General features: G+C 40.9%; 3 protein-coding genes across 3 annotated transcripts; all 3 read right to left on the minus strand.

Moving 5' to 3' along the window:
- Nucleotides 1–1,408: 1,408 nt before the first annotated feature.
- Nucleotides 1,409–2,339, minus strand: LOC122486546 (olfactory receptor 18-like). Its single transcript, XM_043585905.1, is given in 2 exon segments — nt 1,409–2,011; nt 2,013–2,339. Coding segments are annotated over 2 exon segments (930 nt in total).
- Nucleotides 2,340–10,687: 8,348 nt separating this feature from the next.
- LOC122486547 (putative gustatory receptor clone PTE01) lies at nt 10,688–17,752 on the minus strand. Its single transcript, XM_043585906.1, is given in 3 exon segments — nt 10,688–11,097; nt 11,100–11,629; nt 17,625–17,752. Coding segments are annotated over 3 exon segments (1,068 nt in total).
- An 8,157-nt stretch (nt 17,753–25,909) lies between these two features.
- LOC122486548 (putative gustatory receptor clone PTE01) lies at nt 25,910–26,899 on the minus strand. Its single transcript, XM_043585907.1, is given in 1 exon segment — nt 25,910–26,899. A coding segment is annotated over 1 exon segment (990 nt).
- Nucleotides 26,900–27,826: the final 927 nt, after the last annotated feature.

The following is a 27,826-nucleotide window of genomic DNA, read 5'->3' on the forward strand; positions in this document are numbered from 1 at the left end:
CTCGGTTTCAATCATTCTAGCAAAGTATCGAATATGAACAAGTTCCCAAATTTGTATCTAACTGGTCTGATGTGAGAGTGGACCTAGGGGCACCTGGACTTGCATCTGGTGTCAGAGGTGAGGACAATCTTGTGGTTTGGCAAATTCTTTGCAGCAAAGAAGGAAACTGGAAAAAGTCGAGCCAAGATGAAGCCCATCAAAGATCTCCAACAACCAGCAGGAAGTTCTGGAGCTAAGATGATCTCTTAGAGTTGCCTGGAATTAGGGCAAAGGGACCAAATGTTTGCACCCCCACACCTAATCAGTCATCGGATGTGGGCTGCCCCAAGAAGGAGGCATGAGCTTGCTGAAGTAGGTCCCTATAGAGGTTGATTGCTGAGGGCTGAGTAACACCCAACATTTGAAGCAACGTGTCCCTTATTCCTGACACAAGATCTTTTTTTTAATTGTGGTAAAAGAACATAAAATTTACCATCTTAAGCAGTTTTCAGTACAGGGGCATGAAGTACATTCACACTGTTGTACAGTCATCACCACCATCCAACTCTAGAACTTTGTATCTTCCCAAGCTGAAATTCTGAACCTACTAAACACTACCTCCCTGTCTCTTGCTCCTCCAGACCCCAGCTCCCACCATTCTACTTTCTGTCTCTATGGATTCAACTACTTTATGCACCTTATGTAAATGGAAGTATACCATATTTGCCCCTTTGCGTCAGGTTATGTAATATGACTGGGGAGAAGTTAGATGGAATGGGAAGGAGAATTATCAGGAAAATTGGGAATCACCTCTGTTCTGGTAGTTCCTCTCCCATCTATTCCTTGGGAACCTTACATCCCAATGTTCCTAGAGAAGTCCCAGGAAACTTGATAACTGTTGACTCAAACTCACTATTAATAGCGTCCCATTTCAATTTCAAAAAGAAATTAGTCATCCTACTCACTCAAAAATCTGACCAAGAGCATTAAGGTGCCAAAATGTATCCGACGTCTGGGTCCTTAAGGTAGGGTTTAGAACCTCCCATCAAATTGGTGGGTGGATGGGGCAGGGTGAAGGAATCTCAGGAAAAGTATAGAAACAATACATAACAAGAGAGAGTTATGATTATCTTGCATTGATAGAAACAAGACTGCTCATGACCAAGAGTCCTGGGTAACGCAAAAGGAAAGTCAGAGGGATATATGGATATATACATAATCCTGCAGAGGTTATAATTTAAATGGGGAGCCCAAAATAATCTCCCAATTCCATTAGAGCTATGCTAAGAGGAAAAATTGTGTAAACAAAAACCAGAGATCCATATAGGTACCTATACCATGTGACTGCACATCCAGAATGTCTTGTGCATGTTTGATTTGCTGCATTTTGCAGTGCAATGAACCGAAAAGGATAAGACACATGCTGAGATTAGTCTGTCCTGCTGATAATCCCCCACAGTGCTCTCTTGATATCCTTGTTTCTCAGGCTGTAGATGAAGGGGTTCAGCATTGGGGTGACCACAGTGTACATCACCGAGGCTACTGCACCCTTCCTAGGGGAGGGGGAGACAGATGAACTGAGGTATACCGCAAGACCTGTTCCGTAAAACAAGCAAACAACTGATAGGTGAGAGCCACAGGTAGAAAAGGCTTTGTACTTCCCGCCTGTTGATGGGACTCTCAGAATGGAGGAAACAATTCGGGTATAAGAGCAAAGGATCCCTGAGAGTGGAATGCCACCAAAAATGGCCCCCACGAAATACATTAGTATGGTATTGATGGAGGTATCAGAACAGGCAAGGTGGAGAAGCTGAGGTGCATCACAAAAGAAATGATGAATTTCCACACTTGTGCAGAAGGTAAGTTGTGACACCATCAAACAGTGAATCTGAGAGTCCAAAAGGCTGCTGAAAAATGACACGAGGACCAAAAAGCCACAGAGGCATGGGTTCATGATGACTGGGTAGTGCAGGGGGTGACAAATGGCCACAAACCGGTCATATGCCATCACAGCCAGGAGTAGATTGTCCAAACATCCAAATAGGAAAAAAAAAGGACACCTGAGTTAGGCACTCTGCATAGGTGATAGATCTACTGTGTGTTTGAATGTTCAACAGCATCTTGGGGATCGTAGTGGTGCTGAAACCAATGTCGGCCCAGGACAGGGTGGAAAGGAAGAAGTACATGGGTGTGTAGAGGTGGGGGTCAGAGCTGACAGCCAGGATGATGAGCAGGTTCCCCAGCACAGTGACCAGGTACATGGACAGGAACAGCCCAAAGAGAAGGGGCTGTAGTTCCAGGTCATCTGAGAGTCCCATGAGGAAGAATTCTGAGACACCAGTTAGATTCTGTGGTTCCATGAAGATGGGACACCTCTTGAAAAAGAAGAGAGTGTTGAATAAACAAAACAAGTGTAGAGACATCCAGCTAAGTGTGAATATTTTGATTCAAGCAATTCATAAGTAAAGCATTCACACTTGAGGATCCTACCTCCTGTTACCTTCAGCAACATTTCTCAATTGTAAACTCTTCTTAGAAGTCTTTCCTGATTGGTGTCTTGGCAATTTACCTGGTTCTACATATACCCATCATGAAGACATTGAGCCAAAGAATGTTAGACAAGCATCTAAATATATAAACATAGAAATATTTAGGGGCACGTAGGTGGCTCAGTTGGTTAAGCATCTGACTCATGAGTTCAGCTCAGGTTATGATCTCATGGTTTGTGGGTTCAAGCCCCTCATCAGGCTCTGTACTGACAGCATAGAGCCTGCTTGGGCTTCTCTCTCTCCCTCTCACTCTGCCCCTCCCTTGCTTGTACTTTCTTTCTCTCTCTCAAAATAAATAAATAAACTTTAAAAAGAGAAATATTTAGTTATACTTGCTTTGGAACTCATATTTGTGGCCAGGAAAAGTTGAGTTTTCTTGCTATCCCTGCATGATCCTATTGCCCTCTTCACTTCAGCTGCCCAAAGGCAAACACTGTCACGAATGTGGCAGTATATTTTCCTTTCAGTGTTTTCATAATATTAGTACTGGTGTATTCATGAACAGTTTTCTTAAAAACTTACTTAATACTGGGGCGCCTGGGTGGCTCAGTCGATCGAGTGTGTGACTTCGGCTCAGGTCATGATCTCATGGTTTGTGAGTTCTAGCCCCGTGTCAGGCTCTGTGCGGACAGCTCAGAGCCTGGAGCCTGCTTCAGATTTTGTGTCTCCCTCTCTCTCTACCCCGCCCCGACCTGTGCTCTATCTCTCTCTCTCTCAAAAACAAATAAAGTTTAAAAAAAACCTTACTTAATATTATAATAATGCTCACATTGCTTTCTTCATTCTCACTTACCACAATAATGTGTTTTAAGTGTCTCTGTGAAGTACACACATCTATTTCAAGCACTTCAAATGATGCATAGTATTACCTGATGGATGATTTTATTTTATTTTTCCATTTCTTATTTTAATATTCCTAATAAAATTCTTCTGCACACTTCCATATTATACAAGAATTTCTATACCATATAAGCAGAAAGCTGAAGAATTGTAAAAATCAATACATGTACAATTGTACTATTAATTATCTATATTTATTTTCCTAATAGAAAAGGTAGACAAAAGCAACTTCATGCTTTTATTGTCAAGGTACAGAATTGGAAAGATGCCTGAAGTCTGTGTTGCCATGCTCTTTCATAGTAGATCCACATGAAAATTCCATTTTTGTCTAGGGAATAATATTTCCAAATCACAGATCTCCAAAATAGGCTGCCAAATGCATTAGTCCTCATAAAAAAATCCATGATCTATAATATTCATACAGTAAAGGCCCCCGTAAACCATTTGGCCCATTTCCCTAATTCACAGACGAAGTCACAAAATCTCAAGAGAAGGAATGGTCGTCCTCTTTCTGTTTTCTCATCTGGGACAAAAGCATGTGTGAAATTGAAGAAATCATTCCACACTGGTGGAGTCCACCGAGTCTTGGGATGGGAATCAGGACTTTGAGTCTCACATCTGTCACATACTAAATCTGGAGTATTTGCAAGCTCTCAACCTCTCCGTGCTGGTATCCCTCTAGGTATCACCTAGAAATGGGGACAACAGTACCCATGTGGCACCTAACAGAGGTTTGTACTGGAAGGAAGAGAAGCATGCAGAGAGAGCATTGAAGCCATATTGTCTATGCTCTGTTTCTGAGAACCCATGTAGGGTCTATTCAATATTGAACAGAGATCACTGTTGTCCTTGTCACCTACTCTGTGCCAAGCAAAGTATAGACTCTGGGAAATCTGTTTCTGAGAACCACTGTAGGGTCTATTCAATATTGAACAGAGATCACTGTTGTCCTTGTCACCTACTCTGTGCCAAGCAAAGTATAGACTCTGGGAAATCAGAAATGAATGTGATTCAGTTGTTTCCCTCCAAACACTCAGTACCTACCGGCATAAGAACAACAACAACAACAACAAAAAATGTTCTCTCAGGATCTCAGGAAACCCAACACTTCCAATCACAGGATATTTAATTGGATAGATGGTGCTTAGCCTTGAGAATGACAGGAAAAACAATATTAAGAATACCTAAAATTTACCTTGCCCTTACTATATGCATTCATCACATATTTAGTCACATGTACAGTGTTCACGTTAATTCTTACTCAGTGCAGTTGTATAAACCAGATCAAAGATATTAAGAGCTTGCCCAGTCCCATACAGATAAAAAAGTAGAGCAGATAAGATTCAAAATTCAATGGTGGGTCCCTGTTTCCCTGAACTTCAGAGCATTTAAGGAGAAGTCCAGAGGTCTTTTCCAAATCGCTAAGATATACCTTTGAACTGTTTCTTTCTGTTTTGTTGTTGTTGTTGTTGTTGTTGTTGTTGTTTGTTTGTTTGTTTTTTGGAGAGAGAGAGAAGCATGCAGGGGAGAGGGACAGAAAAAGGGAGAGCATCCAAAGCAGGCTGCATGCCCAGTGTTGAGCCCAATGTGGGGCTCAATCCCACTATTCTGGGATCATGACCTGAGCGAAAATCAAGAGTCAGAAGCTCAACCGACTTAGCCACTCAGGCACCCCTGAACTCTTTATTTCTTAAGAATGGGATCTCACGGGGCGCCTGGGTGGCACAGTCAGTTAAGCGTCCGACTTCAGCCAGGTCATGATCTCGCGGTCCGTGTGTTCGAGCCCCGCGTCGGGCTATGGCCTGATGGCTAGAGCCTGGAGCCTGTTTCCGATTCTGTGTCTCCCTCTCTCTCTGCCCCTCCCCCGTTCATGCTCTGTCTCTCTCTGTCCCAAAAATAAATAAACGTTGAAAAAAAATTTTTTTTTAAGAATGGGATCTCACATACTGACTCTATCCCCTTAGAGATCAAGAGGGCCTAAATTACAAAAATGGAGGAGAAAGTGGAGTGTGAAGCAAAATCCAGGAGAAGGGGCAAGAGACAGCTTCTCTGAACTGTCATCAGTTCTTTTTTTTTTTTTAATGTTTATGTATTTTTCAGAGTGGAAGACAGAGTGCGAGTGGGGAAAAAATATAGAGACAGAGACACAGGATTCGAAGCAGGCTCCAGGCTCTGAGCTGTTAGCCCAGAGCCCAATGCGGGGCTCAAACTCATGAGTCCTGAGATCATGACCTGAGCCAGAGTCTGACGCTTCCGCTGACCGAGACATCCAGTCTCGGTGCCCCATGAGCGGCCTGTTTATATGATCTCTACCTTCATCTCAACTATCTTTTCTATAGTTGACGAGGCTGGTGGCACCACTGCTCTCTGGTGTCTTCTACCATGAACCCCCAAAGGAAAGAGCACAGAGAGCAGGAGTCTCTTCCTGGAGTAACGGGAAAAAGACAGGCAGGTTGGATAAGCAGGAGTGAATACAGTCTAGGTGCCCTGTGAACAGAGTCTCACTGTCTGCATCTAAACCTGACTTCATCCCTATCTATTCCAGGACCTGGTAAAACTTAAAAACTTTATGCATAGCAAAGAAACAATCTTTCCAAAGAAGACATACAGACACGTGACAAGATGCTCAACATCACTCATCATCAGGGAAATACAAATCAAAACCACCATGAGATACCATTCAACACCTGTCAGAATGGCTAAAACTAGCAACACAGGAAACACCAGGTGTTGGAAAGGATGTGGAGAAAGGGGAACACTCTTCACTGCTGGTGTAGCCATTCTGGAAAATACTATGGAGTTTCCTCAAAAACTTAAATATAGAACTACCCTATGATCCAGCAACTGCATTACTAGATATTTACCCAAAGAATATAAAAATACTAATTCAGAGGGATACATGCACTCTGATAGCTATGGCATTATTATCTACAATAATAGTTATAGAAACATCCCAAGTGTCCATCAATTGATGAATGGATAAAATAGTCGTGAGATATAATATATACATGTACAGTATATATATATATACAGTATATATAATATATACATGTACAGTACAGATATAATATATATATACATATATATGTATATGTATATATATATGTATATATATATATATACACATATATGTATGTATGGGTATACCCATACATACATATATGTATATTTCTCAGCCATAAAAAAGAATGAAATTTTGCCATTTGCAACAACATGGACGGAGCTAGAGCATTATGCTAAGTGACATAAGTCAGTGAGAGAAAGACAAATATAATATGCTTTCACTCCTTTGTGGAATTTAAGAAACAAAACAAACAAGGAAAGGGGGAAAAAAGAGACAGAGGCAAGTCAAGAAACAGACTCTTAACTATAGAGAAAAAACTAGAAGGGAGGTGGTTGGGGGGATGAGTGAAATGGGTCATGGGCATTAAGGAGAGCACTTGTCATGATGAGCATTAGGTGACATATGAAATTGTGGAGTCATTATACAGTACACCTAAAACTAATATTATGTTAACTATGATCACTAACTGGAATTTAAGTTAAGTCTTAAAAATAAAAGTGGGTTGGACACAAAAAATAAATAAAATCAGGAAGTGAAAGAAAATGCTGTGCTCCTCTCCTTATCTCTGAAATGATGATAATGCATGTTGTTGTCTGTTGGGAGTGGTAATGCAGATAAAAGGTAGCAAGCTACATAGAAAACTTAACTCAGTGCCTGAAACTCGGAGTCCCAAGGTAAAAGTTTGTAACATTCTGGTTACTGTCATCATTGCCATCATCACCATCATCATCACCTTCATGATCATTTGCAGGACTTGTGGGCAGTTAAGAAGGACCAATTTCCTGCTCTGATGGGGAAGATGCCCACGGGAGACAGAAATAACATGGGGGAAAAAATAGAAATCTAAATAAGAGTTCTTGGATCCGCACAAAAACCAGTAACAATAGGTCTTTATAGGGCTGTGAGTTGAATCTTTCCATTTTGGTCCCCTCATGTCTGGCTATTCCAACTGCTCTAGTTGTCTTGATGAGGAGGAAACAATGCTCCTCCAGTCCCTTCTGCCTTCAGTCTCTCCCACTGCACTTACTCCTCCTGGACTGTGCTGTGTCTCTGCTGGAGCAGGTCTGAGGAATGCAGATCCCACTGCCACTCCACTACCTGGAACTGGATGAGGACAGAGGCTTTGTTTCCAGGACTGGCAGGAACACAGATGCAGCTACGGGTCTTCTGGAGCAGACAACTCTGGGAGAAGGAGGGACATGTATGGAGCCCACTTAACTGGAACTGGCCACTAAAGGGCTGGAAAGCACGGGCTGATTGTTTACAGCTGTTTGACCTTGAGGGCTCAAAGCACATGGCACATAATTAGCCAAATTGGTCCCTGTTCTCTCAATCTCTAAGGACATTCTATTACTAATGGAAAAGGAAAAGGAAAAAAGTGAATGTACTGAGGTTGCAGGGGGTTGGGGACGGGGTGTCAAGACCCTTCCTCTTCTCAGGAAAAAGCTGACCTCTACTCCTCACTTCTGACTTCCAAGTTACATACCTAACCATAAAATTCAGACACATTTTTTTCCAACCAGAGAAAGCACCTTATGACTTTTATATCTGTGAGGCCATTAACTTAATCATAATTTAGAGATAATTAGGTCTTCTATACCAAGAATCTGATAGTATTTGTATTTTCTCACTGAAAATTTATGTCTCTACAGAGAACTTTCTATTTTTCTCTCTATAGACCTGGTTTGGGGTTTGGAATTTTATACATTGGAGATGTCTGGTTTTTGCTGTTTTGAATGACTCTCCAGGTTCTAAATTTACCATCTAGCCATATAGATTGCTACATTAGACATATGTTTAGTTTTACATATTTATCTGGTGACTTGATAGTTTGCTTAAATACTTCAGGGGCTCTCAGAGATCTCTACATTCAAAATGTGGGCCAGGGATGTAGTCCTCTCAAGGCTTGACTGGAAGATGAGCTCAGAGATTGATTTCTCATTTACTGATACAAAGAAAACCTCAATAATTATCAAATTAATTGGATATGAAAGAAAGTGTGCTAATCATGTTTGTGTGTGCATAAATGGCAGAAGAAAATTTTAGAGTGTCCAAAGGACCAAATGACAGGAATATAGAGAAGGGTTGGAGAAGGAAGTGTGCATACTGAGATATTTTATAATGCTTGAACAACAGGAAAATTTAGTATTAAACTGTAGTCACTTTGTAGCAGGAAGAGCTAATCCAATGCTAGGTTCATTGCCAGTGAAGCTGGTAGGCCATTGGCTTAGTGTAGAGGCAGAGCAAATGAAAGCAGTTATCAGAAAGCTTTTCAGAAAGCCCCCAAATTTCTACCTCAGAAACTATCTGTACCACCTGTAAAGGAAAGATTGATATGAACATGGGTTCCTGGGAGTGTAGCAGAAGAGAGAAGAACCCGTCATGATAGAAGTGGTCATGATAGAAGAGAAGGAAGCATGGTGACAAAATGGAATCCTAATAAGGTGGTTACTAGTGAAAGGGAAGATCTGCCCTTTGCTGAGGACACGGTCCTTTGCTATCCTTGAGTAATGACAATGAAGATACAGTTACATTTATCCACGAAGACTTAGGTGATTTACAACCTACAGGCACAATCAAAACCACTGGAAATATCACCACTGCTTGAAACCTCAGTTGTATACCCTTGACCAAGACACATCATTACACTCACCTTTTCATCTTCACCCACTTGCATTCTTCCCATCGCATCTCACAATGTAGCTTTATTCCCCACATTACGATTTACCAGAGTTCAATCAAGAAAAACCTGCACTAGTTATTGTAATGAAGGTAATTTAATGTAGTTATGATTAAATACTAATTGAACAGTGAAAGACACAAAAGGAAAATATGGCAACAGAGCAGTAGCCGCAGGATGTAGTGATAACAGCATGGGCTAGGAAGTATGGGGAAAAGATTGGGGATTAGTGCATGTGACATTGATCACCATTACTGGAAGAACTTAAAGAAAGGACAGATGGAAAATTAGAGCAGTGGTTGAAAGGTCCCTAGCCCCTACCACAGCATCACAACTTAACGTAGAGAAGGGTAAGTCTGGAGCAGAGAACAAGAGCATAATATTCAGCTATTCAGCACAGTTAACCAGCTGTAGAGTATGGAGGAAGAAGACATGTAAAAAAATATTACCAGGCATATGAAGGAAAAAAGCATATTGGTTATGGCTATGGAAAACTCATGTCTCCTCTATTGGATATGAGCTATGGAAAGGTCATATCTCCTCCTTTACAAGCTCTGATCACTTGGAGATTTCCAGGATCTGGCCATGAACAGTGAAGGACCCAACACATGTAAATCATCTTTGAATGCAAGGTCTGACAAAATCCCATAGGCCTCCAAATTAGCTGCACATTAGCCCCACCTGGGGAGCTGTTAAAAAAGAAAAAGAAAAAAACTGTTCACATTGTTCTCACTCTCCAGTCCAATTGAATCTTAATCTATAATGGTGGGACTCAGGCATGAGGATATTTTTAAAGATTTTTTACAGTTTATTTATTTATTTTTGAGAGAGAGAGAGAGAGAGAGAGAGAGAGAGAGAGAGAGAGAATCCCAAGCAGGCTCCTTTCTGTCAGCATAGAGCCCAGTGCAAGGGCTCAATCTCATGAAACCTGAGAAGACTACCTGAGCCAAAATCATGAGTTGGACTCAAGGGACTGAGCCACCTAGGGGCCCCAAGATTTTAGTTTTAGGTAATCTCTATACCCAAATGTGAGGCTCGAACTTACAACCTCAAGATCAAGAGTTGCTCACTCTGCTGACTGAGTCAACCAGGCACTCCATAGTATGAGGATTTTAAAAGGCTTATCAGATACTCCAAATAGGAAGCCAAGATTACGGACCAGTGACATACATTCTCTCACACAACATGGATAAATAGATTTGACCAAAGCCAAATTTTTATGGATAATAGACATTATGGTGAAAATGGCTGAGAATTGTGTATCTATTTGAAAATGGAGCTGTGAATTTCTACAGGAAGCTTGGGTCATAGGTGACAAATCAGAAGATTCCATAGATATAAAGAGATTCAATTGTGCAGTGATATTGGGATACATAGCGTCCTGGAATACTCCCATAATTCCATCAAAAGGGTGCCAAGATAAGCAATATTTAGAAATGACAAATCAAGAGGAATGGACCACGACCTACAAAAAATGTGACCAAAGAGGCATGCTTGCCAATTCCATATGTTTGGTCTGGCAATCATTTCTGATCAATAGGCACACACACACACAAAAAAGCCCAAGTATTAAGACTAGGCTGTTCTGTTAAGGAGCCTCTGCAAGGCCCTCTTGAGGTCCCTGTTCCTCAGGCTGTAGATGAAGGGATTCAGCATGGGAGCAACCACAGCATACATCATGGAGGCCACTGCATCCTTCCTGGGAGAATGTGAGACAGTCGATCCCAGGTACACCCCAAGACCTGTTCCATAAAATAAGCAAACAACTGACAGGTGAGAGCCACAGGTGGAGAAGGCTTTGTACTTCCCATCTGTTGAGGGGACTCTCAGAACGGAGGAAAGAATTCGTGTATAAGAGAAAACGATCCCTGAGACTGGAATACCACCAAAGATGGCACCAATAAAATACATGAATATTTTATTGGTGGAAGTATCATTACAGGAAAGCTTGAGGAGTTGAGGAGGGTCACAGAAGAAATGGGGAATTCCACGTTTGTGCAGAAGGTAAGTTGTGACACAATGAGGCATTGCAGCTGAGAGTCCAGAAGGCTGATCAAAAATGACACCAGAATCAGCAGGCGACAGAGGCGGGGGTTCATGATGACTGGGTAGTACAGAGGATAGCAAATAGCTACAAATCGATCATAGGCCATCACGGTTAAGAGTACACTGTCCAAACAGCCAAAAAGATAAAAAAAAGACAACTGAATCAGGCAGCCCACGTGGGAGATCACTCGGTTATGAGTCTGAATGTCCGAAATCACCTTTGGGACTGTGGTAGATGTGAAACCGATGTCAGCCACGGACAGGACAGAAAGGAAGACGTACATGGGGGTATGGAGGTGGGAGTCAGAGCTGACAGCCAGGATGATGAGAAGATTCCCTAGCATGGTGACCACATACATGGACAGGAACAGGCTGAAGGTTAGAGGCTGCCGTTCTGGATCATCTGAGAACCCCAGGAGGAGGAACTCCAACACATCTGTTAGATTATCTGGTTCCACAGAGCAGAGACAGCTTTTGGAAAATAAATGAGAGTTTACATAACAGAAACAAGTATACAGGAATCCATCAGTGTGGCTATACTTTGGATGCACGCAATTCACAAATAAAGTATTCACCCTTGAGGGAAATGTAGCAACATTTCTCAGTTGTGACAACATATTCTTCCTACAACTCTTTTCTCATTGTCTTTTGCTCCATTCACCTGTTTCTATGTGCACCCACTTTGGAAAGATGGAGTTAAAGAAATTAGAGATGCCAAGGATACTTACAGATTTAAAATTCCATAAACACACTAACATATCAGTACCCTCCTTAAAGGAAACAAAAGGAATAAGAAATGTCATTCTCCCTTAAAAGACTGTTCTAATCTAAGGGCACTAATTATCAGTCAAAAGTACTTTATTTCGTCTAAATGCAGAGAAATTACAAACACCCTAAAGAACTATGTAATAAAGTGACTCCATTTTTTGTGGTGATATTTGGCTGCAAACGGTGGTTAAGGCTCTCTTTACCCCATCTGCCCAACACCTGGGCTAGCTGATAAAAAAACCCGGGTCCTCCAGTTATAAGTGAGTTCTAAGGATGTGATGTACAGCATGTTAACTATAGTTAATAATACCGTGTTTCATATTTTAAAGCTGTTAAGAGTAGATCTTAAAAGTTCTCTTACAAGAAAAAAATTTTTGCAGGGCACCTGAGTGGCACAGTCGGCTGAGCACCCAACCCTTAATTTCGGCTCAGGTCATGATTCCAGAGTCATGGGATCAAGCTCTGCATCCAGCTCTGCATTGAGTATAGAGCCTGCTTAAGATCATTTCTCTCCCTCTGACCCTCCCTTGCCTGTCTGCTCTCTCTTTCTCTCTCTCTCTCTCTCAAAAAACATTGGAACTATGTATGTGATGGAAGCTAACTAGACCGTAGTGATCATTTTGTAATATGTATAAATTTTGAATCATTATGTTGTATACTTGACCCTAATATAATATTATATGTCAATTTATCTCAAAAACAAATAACAAAAAAAGCAAGCCAGGCAGCCTGGGTTCTCCCTCCTTTGGAGACAGTGAAACATTCAAACCTCACAAGCACATAGGCAGGAATTCTCTCTCTCTGAACTCACACCATAGCCACAATACAAAATCGAAGCCAATCACTTTCCTTGAACTTTTGTACCATTTCGTTTTTTTTTAATTTACATCCAAATTAGTTAGCATATAGTGCAACAGTGATTTCAGGAGTAGATTCCTTAGTGCCCCTGACCCATTTAGCCCATCCTCCCTCCCACAACCCCTCCAGTAACCCTCAGTTTGTTCTCCCTATTTATGAGTCTCTTCTGTTTTGTCCCCCTCCCTGTTTTTAGATTATTTTTGTTTCCCTTCTCTTATGTTCATCTGTTTTGTCTCTTAAAGTCCTCATATGAGTAAAGTCATATGATTTTTGTCTTTCTTTGACTGACTAATTTCACTTAGCATAATACCCTCCAGTTCCATCCACGTAGTTGCAAATGGCAAGATTTCATTCTTTTTGATTGCCGAGTAATACTCCATTGTATATATATATACACCATCTTGTGCCATTTCAGACCAGTTTAGAAAGCCTGCTATGCTTTCCCTAAAAGGAGATCTTTATGAAGAATAAAACGTTTTATAACCTCTTGTATGTGTGGCATTATCAGCCTCAACATCCAAGCCAAATTTTGAATAGGAGTCAATCCTATTTCTGCAGTGTCCTATTGATGCAGTGACTAGGGCATGAGGCAGTGACCACCACCAGACGAGGTCTTTCTTCTCTTGGTCTGGCTTGCTCACTGGCTCTGCTGCCTCATGGCAAGCATGCACTCTGGACTGTGCTGCACTGTGATGCATTTCTTGAGCCCTTCCAATCCTTTCTTAGAGATCCAAATGACCTAATTTAGAAGTGTCAATAATCACTTGGTTGTTAGAGACAAGAGTATGGGATGGGGTCTTTTTCTTTTAACATTTATCTTTGTGAGGGGAGCTAGCGCAAGTGGGGGAGGGGTAGAGAGAGGGGGACAGAGGAGCTGAAGCATGCTCTGTGCTGACAGGCTGACAGCAGTGAACCTGATGTGGGGCTCGAACTCACCAAGCACAAAATCATGACCTGAGCCTAAGTCGGATGGACGCTCAACCGACTGAATCACCCAGGTGCCCCAGGATTGGGTCTTTTCTTAATGTGGCCCTGGGTCTTGTGTCTTGGCCCAGACCTATCCATGTCTTAGAATGAAGCTGTGACTGACATTAGGGTTGAGGAAAGGCTCTTACCCTGACTGTTGTGTAAATTGAGCATTGGCCTCTATGGGTGCTCAAGGGAAAGAGTACACCCTGTGCATGATCTAGGTCCAATGGGTGGTTGCACATGGAAGTGTCATGAGAGAGATAGAAAGGGAAAGAGAGACAGAGGGAGGGAAATGAAGGAGGAAGGGGAGAGGGGAGGGGAAGGAAGGAGAAGGAGAAGAAAAGCAGTCATTGTGTGTCATATGAGGTCTGCATTCCTAAAAACAGACTGGGACCTTTCAATACCTCTGCTGTTCCTGTTGCCCATGCCTTTGTCACAACAAAGATCCAGATCATCAGGGTTATAGGGAGAAACATCCATAGCATCCCTGTAGCACAGTAAAGAGGTTAGTGTAGACCTGGCTTAGGCATGGGGTATCTAAACCCTATAAAACAATCATCATCATGGAAGAGGCCCCTCATCATGAAGATCCTGGCTTGAGGCTCTCTGGAGAAATAAATTTACAAATATGAGCAGGATGGAGAGGACCTCCTTTGAAATATATACAGTGTTTAAAAATAAAGAAAACAAAAGAAGAGAAAGAAAGAAACTTGCATATGGGGAAGGAGACAAAAAATAGAACAGGTATACAATTTGATCCAATTAGAAATCTGAAATGTACTAAAATACTTTATACAACAAAAAATAAAAAGGTGCTGATTGGCTTTGCATCTCTTCACACAGGTACTGAATTAACTTTAATATCTGCTGAAATGCACCAGTTGGCAAATTTCATGTTCTCAATCAATACAGGGGTTCAGGTTACAGTCATTTCTTGGGATCCCATTAAATTTAAACAACGTGCCCTCTAGAATCTTAGGGAGGAGGTTCTTGAACATAAGAACAGTGAAAAAACATGTATGCTTCACCTTCACCATTAAAACTATTGCCTTGCCCTCAAAGATCCCACAATGGGCATGAACACTCTGACCCTATGAGGAGTAAACTAAAATTGAATTAAGTCTTTGGCACTGTATAGGAAAAACCCACGCACTTTTTCACCTCCTCCAATTCTCCATTATTTACACAGAATACTTTCCCCCCACACTAAGCAATTCTCTACAAGAGCTGAATGTCCTACAGTTTAACTCAGTTCTGACACTATCTGCCTGGAGTGTCAGATCCCAGAGGATGAGGGCTCAGTCTCACAAGACTGCTCCCACCCCACTTCAGATGCCAGTCGCGAGTAGTATGTCCGTCATGTTCTGGCCAATTTCTGTCTGATTTGGCTACAAACCAGGGGTTCCCATGGCCCCTTCCTCAGGGTTTAGTTAATTTGATTTGTCACTCTGGAAGAGTGCTTGGAGGAAACCACTGAATCTCATTCATTTGTCATACAGGACATCCCTGGAAGAAAAGAAAACTTAGACAGGAAAGCCTCTAGTGTATGGAAGCCATATTGATTACATTGTCTTCCTGTGAACTAACAAAGGGTAATCAATATTATATATATTATATGTATATATAATATACATAATACATATACATACACATACACTATGCTAACCACAGTGTAGGTGCTGAGGAATGAATGAGACTCGGTTGTTTCCTGCTGACATTCTGCCTGCAGTGACCTAGAAAGAAAAAGGAAAGGCAGGTTGAGATGTTGGTTGGTTTTCGTTTGTTTGTTTGTTTGTTTTAATATTTTACTTCACCAACTATGTCAAAATATATTATAATTTCACCAATAAACAACACTGAGATATTTACATTCTTTTTTGAACATCTTCAAAATCTGGTATCTTGTATGGGCAGAACATGTCAATTTGGACCACTCACGTTTCAAGGGCTCACAAGCCACATGAAACTAAATTGTACGGAAAGATATTGCCCACACCCTGTGCCTTGTGAATAGAGTCTTGATCCTCAGATCCAAACCTGACTTCACCCCTTTTGACCCCAGGACGTGGTGAAAATAAATAAGAATGCTGTGCTCTGTTCCTCAATTGTGCACCTGTGTTTTGGGAAGGATTATGTACATGAAAATAAAAAGCTGTATAGCACAAAGTTCAGAGCCTGGCACATGGAGACTCTCAATAAAGTGTTGTAGAATGGCTACTCTCCTCATCACCATCATGATTACCATCATCACATTCATGATCCTTTTGGAGTGCTTAGGGAACAATTTGGAGACATCCATTTCTTGCTCTCATGTGAGTGTGACATATGGAAGCTAGAAATGGTGTTGGAGGAGAGCAGAATTCTGAATGAGATTCTGAAATTCCCAACAGGAAAAAGAACATCAACTTCATAGGCCTCTGAGCTGAAACTTTGCAATGGCTGTCCTCCCATCTGGCCAGCCCCAGCTTGTCTTGCTGAGGAGGAAACAGTTCCCCACAGTCCCTCTTCCATCCACCATCTTCCTGGACACTCACTGGTCTGTGCTATACCTCTGCCGGGTCATGACATAGGAGTTTGGGTCCATCCTCCCCTCCTGCCTGGTAAGTGATGATGGCTGAGGTTTTGTGCTCAGGACTGGCAGGAAGACAGCCTCAGGCATCAATCTTGTTCTGCAGATGATGACTCTTGGAGGAGAAGACACAGTATGAATCCTAATGGAATTGCCATCCAGAAAGGCTGGAGGCACTGGCTAATTATTTACTACTGTATGACCTTGAGAGCTCAATGCACAGAGCTCATAATTAGCAAAATTGGTCCATGCTATCCCACTCTCTGAGGACTTCCTAATAACAGAAGAATGAAATGAGAAAAGTGACTGGAGTTAGAAGGGTCTAGGCCCTTCTTCCTCTCTGGAGAAAGCTCATCTGTCTGTACACTTTCCTTCTGACTTCTAATTTCAAGGATCTTAATATAAAATACAGACTCTTTTTTTTTTCAATTTAGTGTATGGCTTTTTGACTTTGACATTTACAAATCGATTATGTCAGTCATGTAAATTAGGGAGAATTTGGTTTTCTACAACAAGAATCAGAGGCTATTTCCATCTTCTAAGTTAAAATTTATGTTCCTAAGAGGAACTTCCTTTTTCCCGTTTTTAGGGGGTTTTGTTCCCTTATTTAAATGACAGCCCAAGTTCTAATTTCTCTGTTTCTTTGATGTATGTTGGCATATTAAGTACTATTAATTTTTATATGTTTATTTATAACTTGCTACTTCTCTTAAATAAACAAGAGTCTCTAACAAGACTGCAATGAGTGTGCCAGCTGGAGTTACAGTCCCCTCAAAGTTTGACTGGGAGAAGACCTACTTCCAAGCGCACTCACATAGCTGTTGGAAGGATGGACTCCCTGTGGGCTGTTGGCCAGAGGTATTCTTCAGTTCTCTGCCACATGGGTCTTTCATGGGGAAGCAACATAGCAGCTGGCTTCCATCAGGATAAGCAGGCAGGTGACAAGGAAACTACACACAGGAAGTTGAAAGCCAGAGTCTTTTTGTACCCCAATCTCAGAAGTGACATCCCATCAGTGTTGCCATGTTGTGTTGGTTGGAAGCAAGTCACTAGGCCCAGGACACACTTAAGGGGATAAGTCTCCACTTTGGTATAAATCCAGGAGGTGGAGGTCTTTGGAACATATGAGAATCTACCCACCATGCAGGTCTCACCCTTTTTCAGGACATTGGTCTTAAACACCACAAGACTTTGAAGATGTCTCTCTGCTTCCCAACACAGCCCACAACCCATAACACCAAAAGACTCTCAACAAAATTCCTCTGCAAAAGATCTGACATGTGAGTAGAAATGGCCACTTACTTGGTATTTCTGCAGACCCTACCATGTTGCTTCAGGACATGAAGGTAATATAGTTTCTCTTCTACCACCAGGGTAGAAGATCCAAGGTAGATGACTACCTCCATTGACATCACACCAAGCTGAGCCATTCTGTGCTCAAATTTAACAAATGTCCCCAGTAGTTTCTGATTTCTGCACATTGAGAAGAATTCATTTGCCCTCGAATGTATTTTCTTTACATTACTTTGTGTTCACAAATCCTAACATTTAAATAAATGGCCTGTTGAGGGGCACCTGGGTGGCTCAGTCGGTTAAGCGTCGGACTTCAGCTCAGGTCATGACCTCGAAGTTTGTGAGTTCAAGCCCCATGTCAGGCTCTGTGCTGACAGCTCACTTGTGCTGTGTCTCTCTCTGTCTCTCAAAAATAAGTAAATGTAAAAAAAAAAAAATTTTTAAATAAATGGCCTGTTGGTTTTTTTCTGGGTGACAAAATAAATTGTGTGAAAATATTGGTCCCTCACAACCTGCCACAGCCTATCATGTGGTTCTCCTGGTTCAGAGGACTCTGGGTGAGTAACTCAGAGAATGGTTTATCGTTAACTGATGCAAAGAAAAATCAATTAATCCAAGATGGTGAAGAAGCAACCCTGGCCTCTGCCACACCCACCTGAGAGATCAATAATTAACCATCCATGAGCAAAAACAGCTCTGGAAGAGCTCAGGAGTCTACTTAAGAAACTTCAGCAAACAGTGACTAACCACACAAAAGGGAATAACCTGAGAATAAGGTTAACACAAGAATAACTACACAAAAGGGAAGAAAGAATAGCTTCATTTTGCCTGCATCATTCCATCCCTCAGCTAGCACTGCTCAGCACCCAGAGGGTATTCCTCAGCTAGAAGAGCTCCTCTCAAAAGGAAAGGGAGAGTAGGGTGAGTGACCAGTTTGCCCTGAGGTTCAGGGCTCTGCACAAAGGACCTGCTTCTGGTATACCCCACCCAGAGAATGGCAAAGCTTGCACATATAGATGCAGCTAGAAACAAGGAAGAAGTGTAAGCACTACCAATATCAACCACAAGCAGGTATGGTAATGACATAAAAATAGACACAGAAACCAATAGTACAGACTCAACAGCCCAGAAATAAACCCCTGCATATATAGTCAACAAATATTTAACAAGAGAACCAAGAACACTCAATGGGGAAAGGATATTCTTTTCAAAAAATAGTGTTGGGAAGGGGCATCTGGGTGGCTTAGTTGATTCACTCTTGATTTCACCTCATGTTTTGCAAGATGGAGACCCGTGTTGGGATCTGCACTGAAAGCATAGAGTCTGCTTGGGATTCTCTCTGCCTCTCTCTCTGCCCCTACCCAACTCACACTCTGTCTCCAAAAAAAAAAAAAAAAAAAAGTTTGGAAAACTAAATTACTACATGCAGAGGAATAAAGTTGGACCCTTATCTTACACTACTCACAAAAACGAACTTGAAATGGGTTAAAGATTTAAACAGAGGACCTGAAAACATAAAACTCCTAGAAGAAAACATAGGGGAAAAAACTCCTTCACATTGGTCTGGCAGCAATTTCCTAAACAGGACACCAAAAGCACAAGCAACAAAAGCAAAAATAAATAAGTGGGACTACATCAAAGTAAAAAGCTTCTGCACAGCAAAAGAAACAACAAATGCAAAAGCAACCACGGAATGGGAAAATGAGAGGACATATTTGGAAATCATATATCTGATAAAGAGTTAATATCCAAAATATATAAAGAACTCACACAACTCAAGGATTAATAATAATAATAATAATAATAATAAATGGGCAGAAGAACCAAGCAAGCAGTTTTCTAAAAGTAGACCAACAAACAACCAATGGGTGCATGAAAGTGCTTGACATCACTCATCATTAGGGAAATGCAAATTGAAACCACAATGAGATATCAACTCAGACCTGTTAAAATTACTGCCTTCACACATAGACCAATGGAATAGAATAGAAACCCCAGAACTAGACCCACAAACGTATGGCCAACTAATCTTTGACAAAGCAGGAAAGAACATCCAATGGAAAAAAGACAGTCTCTTTAACAAATGGTGCTGGGAGAACTGGACAGCAACATGCAGAAGGTTGAAACTAGACCACTTTCTCACACCATTCACAAAAATAAACTCAAAATGGATAAAGGACCTGAATGTGACAAAGGAAACCATCAAAACCCTAGAGGAGAAAGCAGGAAAAGACCTCTCTGACCTCAGCCGTAGCAATCTCTTACTCGACACATCCCCAAAGGCAGGGGAATTAAAAGCAAAAATGAATTACTGGGACCTTATGAAGATAAAAAGCTTCTGCACAGCAAAGGAAACAACCAACAAAACTAAAAGGCAACCAACAGAATGGGAAAAGATATTCGCAAATGACATATCGGACAAAGGGCTAGTATCCAAAATCTATAAAGAGCTCACCAAACTCCACACCCGAAAAACAAATAACCCAGTGAAGAAATGGGCAGAAAACATGAATAGACACTTCTCTAAAGAAGACATCCGGATGGCCAACAGGCACATGAAAAGATGCTCAACGTCGCTCCTCATCAGGGAAACACAAATCAAAACCACACTCAGATATCACCTCACGCCATTCAGAGTGGCCAAAATGAACAAATCAGGATGCTGGAGAGGATGTGGAGAAGCGGGAACCCTCTTGCACTGTTGGTGGGAATGCAAATTGGTGCAGCCACTCTGGAAAGCAGTGTGGAGATTCCTCAGAAAATTAAAAATACACCTACCCTATGACCCAGAAATAGCACTGCTAGGAATTTACCCAAGGGATATAGGAGTGCTGGTGCATAGGGGCACTTGTACCCCAATGTTTATAGCAGCACTTTCAACAATAGCCAAATGATGGAAAGAGCCTAAATGTCCATCAACTGATGAATGGATAAAGAAATTGGGGTTTATATATACAATGGAGTACTACATGGCAATGAGAAAGAATGAAATATGGCCCTTTGTAGCAACGTGGATGGAACTGGAGAGTGTGATGCTAAGTGAAATAAGCCATACAGAGAAAGACAGATACCATATGTTTTCATTCTTATGTGGATCCTGAGAAACTTAACAGAAACCCATGGAGGAGGGGAAGGAAAAAAAAAAAAAGAGGTTAGAGTGGGAGAGAGCCAAAGCATAAGAGACTCTTAAAAACTGAGAACAAACTGAGGGTTGATGGGGGGTGGGAGGGAGGGGAGTGTGGGTGATGGGTATTGAGCAGGGCACCTTTTGGGATGATCACTGGGTGTTGTATGGAAACCAATTTGACAATAAATTTCATATGTTGAAAAAAAATACTGTCTTCAAAGATACTATAACAAATGTTGGCAAAAGTAGAGAAAAGCGAACCCATGTGCACTTTTGTGGGAATGTTCCTCAGTACAAACACGATGGAAACGGCATGTGGATGTCTCAAAGTATTGAAAATAGAACTAGCATATGATCCAGCAACCCCACTTCCAGGTATATATTCAAAAGAAATCAAAACAGGATCTCGAAGAGATATCTGTGCTCCCATGTTCATTGCAGCACTATTCACATTAGCCAAAATACAAAAATAATCTAAATGTCCTTCAACAGACAAACAGATAAAGAAGATGCAATATGTATCCATACACACAAAAGGGAATATTAGTCAGCAAAAAGAAAGAAGTAAATTTGGGGTGCCTGGGCGGCTCAGTGGGTTAAGTATCCAACTCCTGATCTTGGCTCAGGTCATGATCTCATGGTTCGAGTGTTCAAGCCCTGTGTTGGGCTCTGCAATGACAGCATGGAGCCTGCTTGGGGTTCTCTCTCTCCCTTCCTCTTTCTCTGCCCCTTCCCTGCTCACTTGCTCTCTCTCTTTCTCTCTCAAAAATAAATAAATAAACGTTTTTTAAAAAGAAAGAAACAAGCAAATTCTGCCATTTGCAACATAGATGGACCTTGAGGACATGATGCTAAGTGAAATAAGTCAGAGAAAGACAAATACTGCATACTATCTCTTATATGTGGAATCTAAAACAACCAAACTCAAACAAACAAAAAGTAAAAAACTGGTTACCAGGGGATAGAGGGTAGGGAAAATAGGGATATGTTGGTCAAAGGGCACAAACTTTCAGCTATCAGATAAATAAATTCTGAGGATCTAATGTACAGCATGATGACTGTACTATATCATATACTTGGAAGTTGCTGAGAGAGGAGATCTTAAATGTTCTCACCACAAAAAAGAAATGGTACTTATGTGATATATGGAATTGTTAACTAACTCTGTAGTTGTAAATCACTTTGCAATATATCAGTGCATCAAATCAATACACTGTACATTTTGAACTTACACAATGTTGTATGTCAATTATATCTCAATAGAGTAGAAAAAAGAAATATATCAACCTTAGAATATACTGATGATAATGATATCTATATTTATTTAGTTCTTACCATGAGCATATTGTCTTTTTATTTTTACTTTTCTTTAAATTATTTTGTTAATGTTTATTTATTTTTGAGAGAGAGAGACAAATGTATGAATTGGGGAGGAACAGAGAGAAAGGGAGACACAGAATGCGAAGCAAGCTCCAGCCTTCAGCTGTGCTGTCAGCACAGAGCCTGATGTGGGGCTTGAACTCATAGACTGCGAGATCATGACCTGAGCCGAAGTAGGACACTTAACCGACTGAGCCACCCAGGTGCCACCCCCCTTTTGTTTTCCTGCTGTCTTTTTTTTTTTTCAACATTTATTTATTTTTGGGACAGAGAGAGACAGAGCATGAACGGGGGAGGGGCACAGAGAGAGGGAGACACAGAATCGGAAACAGGCTCCAGGCTCTGAGCCATCAGCCCAGAGCCTGACGCGGGGCTCGAACTCACAGACCGCGAGATCGTGACCTGGCTGAAGTCGGACGCTTAACCGACTGCACCACCCAGGCGTCCCTCCTGCTCTCTTTTGAATCCTAGAGTGCTTTCAGCTAAATATTACTTAAAATGAAGGATCAGAGGCCATGAAAGTTATAAAAATATATCCCAGTGCACTCAGCTAATGAGTTAGCTGATGGTGAAGCCAGAGCTGACGTTACAAGTCAAATTTTGGCCTACAAAGCCTGTATGTTGGAACTATACACTGGCCTGTCAATATACTACAACAATGTGCCCTATCGACTCCTTACTATATCCTCAGTTGTGTTCTATCATTACATTTGATGATATCTTCTCAATCAGCCTCTCATTTAGATGCTCTTACTATCATAACTCTACAGATAAGAAATTAAATAGAAATATGCTATGTATCATACTCAAAGTCACACTGTTTGTAACATCAAGTTACTTATAAATTACTGGAATGTTTATTTAAATTAACTTCCTTAATGGTATAATAAGAATTACCATATACCATCTGACTGGCCCATGGCACAATTATATATAATTATTTCATGGCCTCAGAGGATAAACACTGTTGCACTTCATTTGCTGCTGAGGATTCTGAGGCTCAGAAAAGAACTTTGACTTACTAATTTGCAAATTTTTGAGCCAATACCAGGCCATGGAGTATTTTCCTATCCCACATTTTGTTTTCTATTATCTGTGTTTCCTATTCTTTCTGGGTTTGGGGGTTGGGTTTTTTTTTTTTTTTGATGTTTATTTATTTTTGAGAGAGATACAGAGTGTGAGCGTGGGAGGGGAAGGGGCAGAGAGAGAGGGAGATACAGAATCCAAAGCAGGCCCCAGGCTCCAGGCTGTCAGCACAGAGCCTGATGCAGGGCTCAAACTCATGAACAAGATCTTGACCTGAGCCGAAGTCAGACACTCAGCTGACTGAACCACCCAGTCTCCTTCTGTGTTTCCTATTCTAATCAAGTGTTGTCACACCACATTTACATGGCTGTATGAATCTTCCAGTCTTTTCCCATGCTCAGCTTTCTTCTAAATCTAAACCTAAAAACAAACAAACAAAACCAAAGTGCTGCCACTGGGTAGAGTCTACCACCTGACCAAAAAGGCAGCATCACTTTCCCCCTTACCAAGGTTCTTTGGCCATCACTTAGGTCTGCATAAATGGATAAGCAAATATAGAAATGTGGTAATTTTTCTTGGATGGTAACTTCCAGCTAACTGTTTTGGCTTCATCATCTGTCAATGTCATGCCTTTCTCCAATATCAAGTTCCTTATCCATGTAGTTGGTAGATGATTTACCATAGAGGTAAAAGACAGGGTAAATTAAAGTAACTTTTGGACAGGTTTTCAGAGAACCAAGATTACTACCAATAAACTACGTATGACATTTCTAAGGAAAGATGGATACCAAATGGAGCCCAAAGACTGATTTATCAATGACAGAAGACAAGACGGTAAGGCAACAAAGTGAAGTCCTAAACAGGCTGTTTGTTACCGGACAAAGAAAAGAGCTCACCTTTGCTGACAACATAAACCTTTGCTGCTGAGGATTTTTTAAAAAGGAGGACAAAGTACAATTTATTTATAATGAAATTTGTGACTTTATAATCCTCAGACACCATTAGAGCCACTCATCTACTGGAAATAGGATTCCAGGACTTAGATCTCAGTTGTACATTCCTAATTCTATATTTAAAACCACCTTTATTTTATGAGCTCATTATGCAATATTCCAACTGCACACAACTTATTACACACCTTTCTCCTCATGTTATAATTTAACATTCAGGGTTCGGTCAAGAAAAAAAAAATCAATGGATTATTGTAATAAAGAGAATTAAGTGTAGGTAGTTGAGTAAATAGCTACTTCAGGACAAAGCAAAAGATGGGAAAATGTGGTGACAGATGGAAGCCAATAAATACCAAGGGCTTAGGGTTTTTAGAGGTAGGAGTGAACTTTAATTTTAGAGTGTAATATAATTTGCTGACCATTATGAAAAATATGTAACAACTCATTTTTCATTTTTTTAATGTTTGTTTATTTTTGAGAGAGATAGAGACAGAGCATGAGTGGGGAGAGGGGGAGAGAGAGAGGGATACACAGAATCCAAAGCAGTCTCCAGACTGAGCTGTCAGCATAGAGCCCAATGCAGGGCTTGAACTCATGAACTGTGAGATCATGACCTGAGCCGAAGTTGGACACTCAACCGAGTCACCCAGGAGCCCCCAAATTATGCAACAACTCTTAACTGTAGAGAACAGACTGAGGGTTGCTGGAAGGGAGGTGGGTGGGGGGATGGGCTAGATGGATGATGGGTACTAAGGAGGGCACTTGTGATGAATCACCGAATTCTACATCTGAAACTAATATTGCACTCTACATCAACTAACTGGAATTTACGTAAAATTTTGGAGAAAGAAAAAAATATATATATGGAAAACAAAGCAGGGATTTCAAGAGACCCACTCTAGCATTACAGGATAAGTATAGAAGGATGAGTTTGGAGCAGAAAGAGTTGACAACCAGCACAAAGGAAAACCTTATAGTGTTGAAGGACAATATATTTGAAGAAACCCATTGCTTCGAGCTACAGTACGTTTTTTATAACTTAGCCTTTTGAGCTTGATCTCTTTAGCAACTCACAGCTAAACCATCTTGGGTGCTTTTTAAAAAAATCCTCATACCTAGACACACACCTGTCCAACTAAATCAGAATCTCTGGTGATGAGACTCAGTCATCATTAATTATAAAACTTCTCAGCGTATTCTATAAAATCCATGATTGTGGGCTGCCTGGGTGGCTCAGTCGGTTAAGTGTCCAGCTTCAGCTCAGGCCATGATCTCACCATTCATGAGTTTGACCCCACACTGGGCTCCGCACTGACAGTGCAGAGGCTGCTTGGGATTCTATCTCCCTCTGTCTGTTCCTCCTCCACTTGTGTGCTCGTGTTCTCTCTCTCTGTCAAAATAAATAAACTTAAAAAAAAATCCAAGATTGAGGGCCAGTAATGGCATATTTAGACATTACCCAGATAAATAGCTTTGACAGATGCAAAATTTGTATGGAAAATAAACAGAAACCATGGGAAAGGATATAAATTTTAAGTATATAAAAGGAAGAATGCACCCTGGATACCAGGGTCATTGAGGAGAACTTCTCATGCATTCATTATGATGTACAAAGCGTCCCAGAATACTCCTCCAATCCAATTAAAAACAAATTTTAAAAAATAGTATTCATGTATGAAACATGAAGAGGAATGAAAACCATGAGACTTAAAAAATAATGGGGCCCAGAAAGCAGTATTTGCTGATCTACATGTTTGGTTTGGCTGATTTTTTCAACACACACTTCAAAAAGGAATGCACACATACTGAGATTAACCTAGTCTTCTGAGTGACCTCCATAGGGCACTCTTGATGTCCCTGTTCCTCAAGCTGTAAATGAAGGGGTTCAGCATGGGGGTGACTACGGTGTACACAACTGAGGCCACCACATCCTTCCTGGGAGAAGGCAACAGTGCTGATCCAAGGTATACTCCAATAGCCGTTCCATAAAATAAGCAAACAACTGACAGGTGAGAGCCACAGGTGGAGAAGGCTTTGTACTTCCCATCTGTTGATGGGATTCTCAGAATGGAAGAAACAATTTTATAGTAAGAGAAAAAGATCCCTGAGATAGGGAGAAAGCCAAAGATGACACCAACAAAATACCTGACTACGTTATTGGTGAAAGTGTCAGAGCAGGCAAGGTTGAGGAGTTGAGAAGGGTCACAGAAGAAATTAGAAATTTCCACATCCTTGAAACAGGTAAGTTGCAACACGATTAAATTGTGCAACTGGGAGTCCAAAAGGCTAACACAAAAGGACACCAAAACTAAGAAGCCACAGAGATGTGGGTTCATGATGACTGAGTAGTGTAGAGGATGAGAGATGGCCACAAATCGGTCATATGCCATTGCAGTCAGAAACATACCATCCATACATCCAAAAAGGATCAAAAAAGACATCTGAGTCAGGCAGCCCACATAGGAGATGACTCTGCTCTGAGTTTGGATGTCCACAATCATCTTAGGGACAGTGGTGGAGATGAATCCGATGTCAGCCAAGGACAGGTTGGAGAGGAAGAAGTACATGGGGGTGTGGAGGTGAGAGTCATAACTGACAACCAGGATGATGAGCAGGTTTCCAAACACACTGACCAGGTACATGGACAGGAAGAGCCCAAAGAGGAGGGGCTGCAGTCCTGGATTATCTGAGAGTCCCGTGAGGAAGAATTCTGAGACACTTGTTAGATTTTGTTCTGTGTAGCTTTGACACCTTTAGAAAACAAAAAGAGGGTTGGAGAAAGGAAACAAGTAAATGGGCATCCAGCACTGTGTCCATGTTGTATATTCAAGCAATTCACAAGTAAAATATTAATACTTGTAGACATGCACCCTAGTGCCTTTAGAAATATTTTTCAATGACACATCCCATTTCTTAGAACTCTTTCCTCATTGGTTTCACATTATTCACCTCTCTATATATACATTTACTTTAGAGAAATTCAACTGAAGAGTGTCAGAGGAGCAAGAACATAAGAGGTAATAAACCATGATCACAGTAAACAAGCCTACTTCTTTAAGAGAAACCACAGAATAAGACAAAAATCACTCTAATTTAAAGAAATGGAGATGCAGTTAAATATATCTTTCTTTACTCAAATGCAATGCTAGATATTCTCTTCACTTAGAGTATTCATAAACACCCCATGAAAGGCAGGACTGTGTGATTTGGATTCTGTATTAAAGTTCAATATTCATAATCAGAAAATATTTTGTTACTTATATTCATGAGCTTTATCATTTTTTGATTTTCTTTCTTCTCTCCTTCATGGAGGTAAGCAATGATTTGATGTTGGTTGTCTTTTAAAAGTCATTTAATATGTAATTTCTATCCTTGGCTTTGGTGGACTTCAAATTTTGAAAAACACAGTTTAGTTAAGTATGTATAATCATCCAACATTGATGACTATGAAGATAGTTTCTTCTTTGTTTCTGTGAACAATGGAAAGGTTTACCCTACATTTAACAGAGATTTTTAAATTTTTGATGGCTCCCCTGTGCCAAAAAGGTATAGACTCCAGGGATTCAGACATAAATGAGACTTGGTTGCTTCTCTCCATATGTGAAAGATATACTTGTGTAAACAAAAGTAAAATGTACTGTTAGAACTGTAGGGAAATCATAACCTCAGGTCATCAGATATTTAAGTCCAATGACATGATAGTTAACTTTATCATTATTAGTAATAAA

This window comes from Prionailurus bengalensis, chromosome A2 (genome assembly GCF_016509475.1).
Source record: "Prionailurus bengalensis isolate Pbe53 chromosome A2, Fcat_Pben_1.1_paternal_pri, whole genome shotgun sequence".
Lineage (NCBI taxonomy): Eukaryota > Metazoa > Chordata > Mammalia > Carnivora > Felidae > Prionailurus > Prionailurus bengalensis.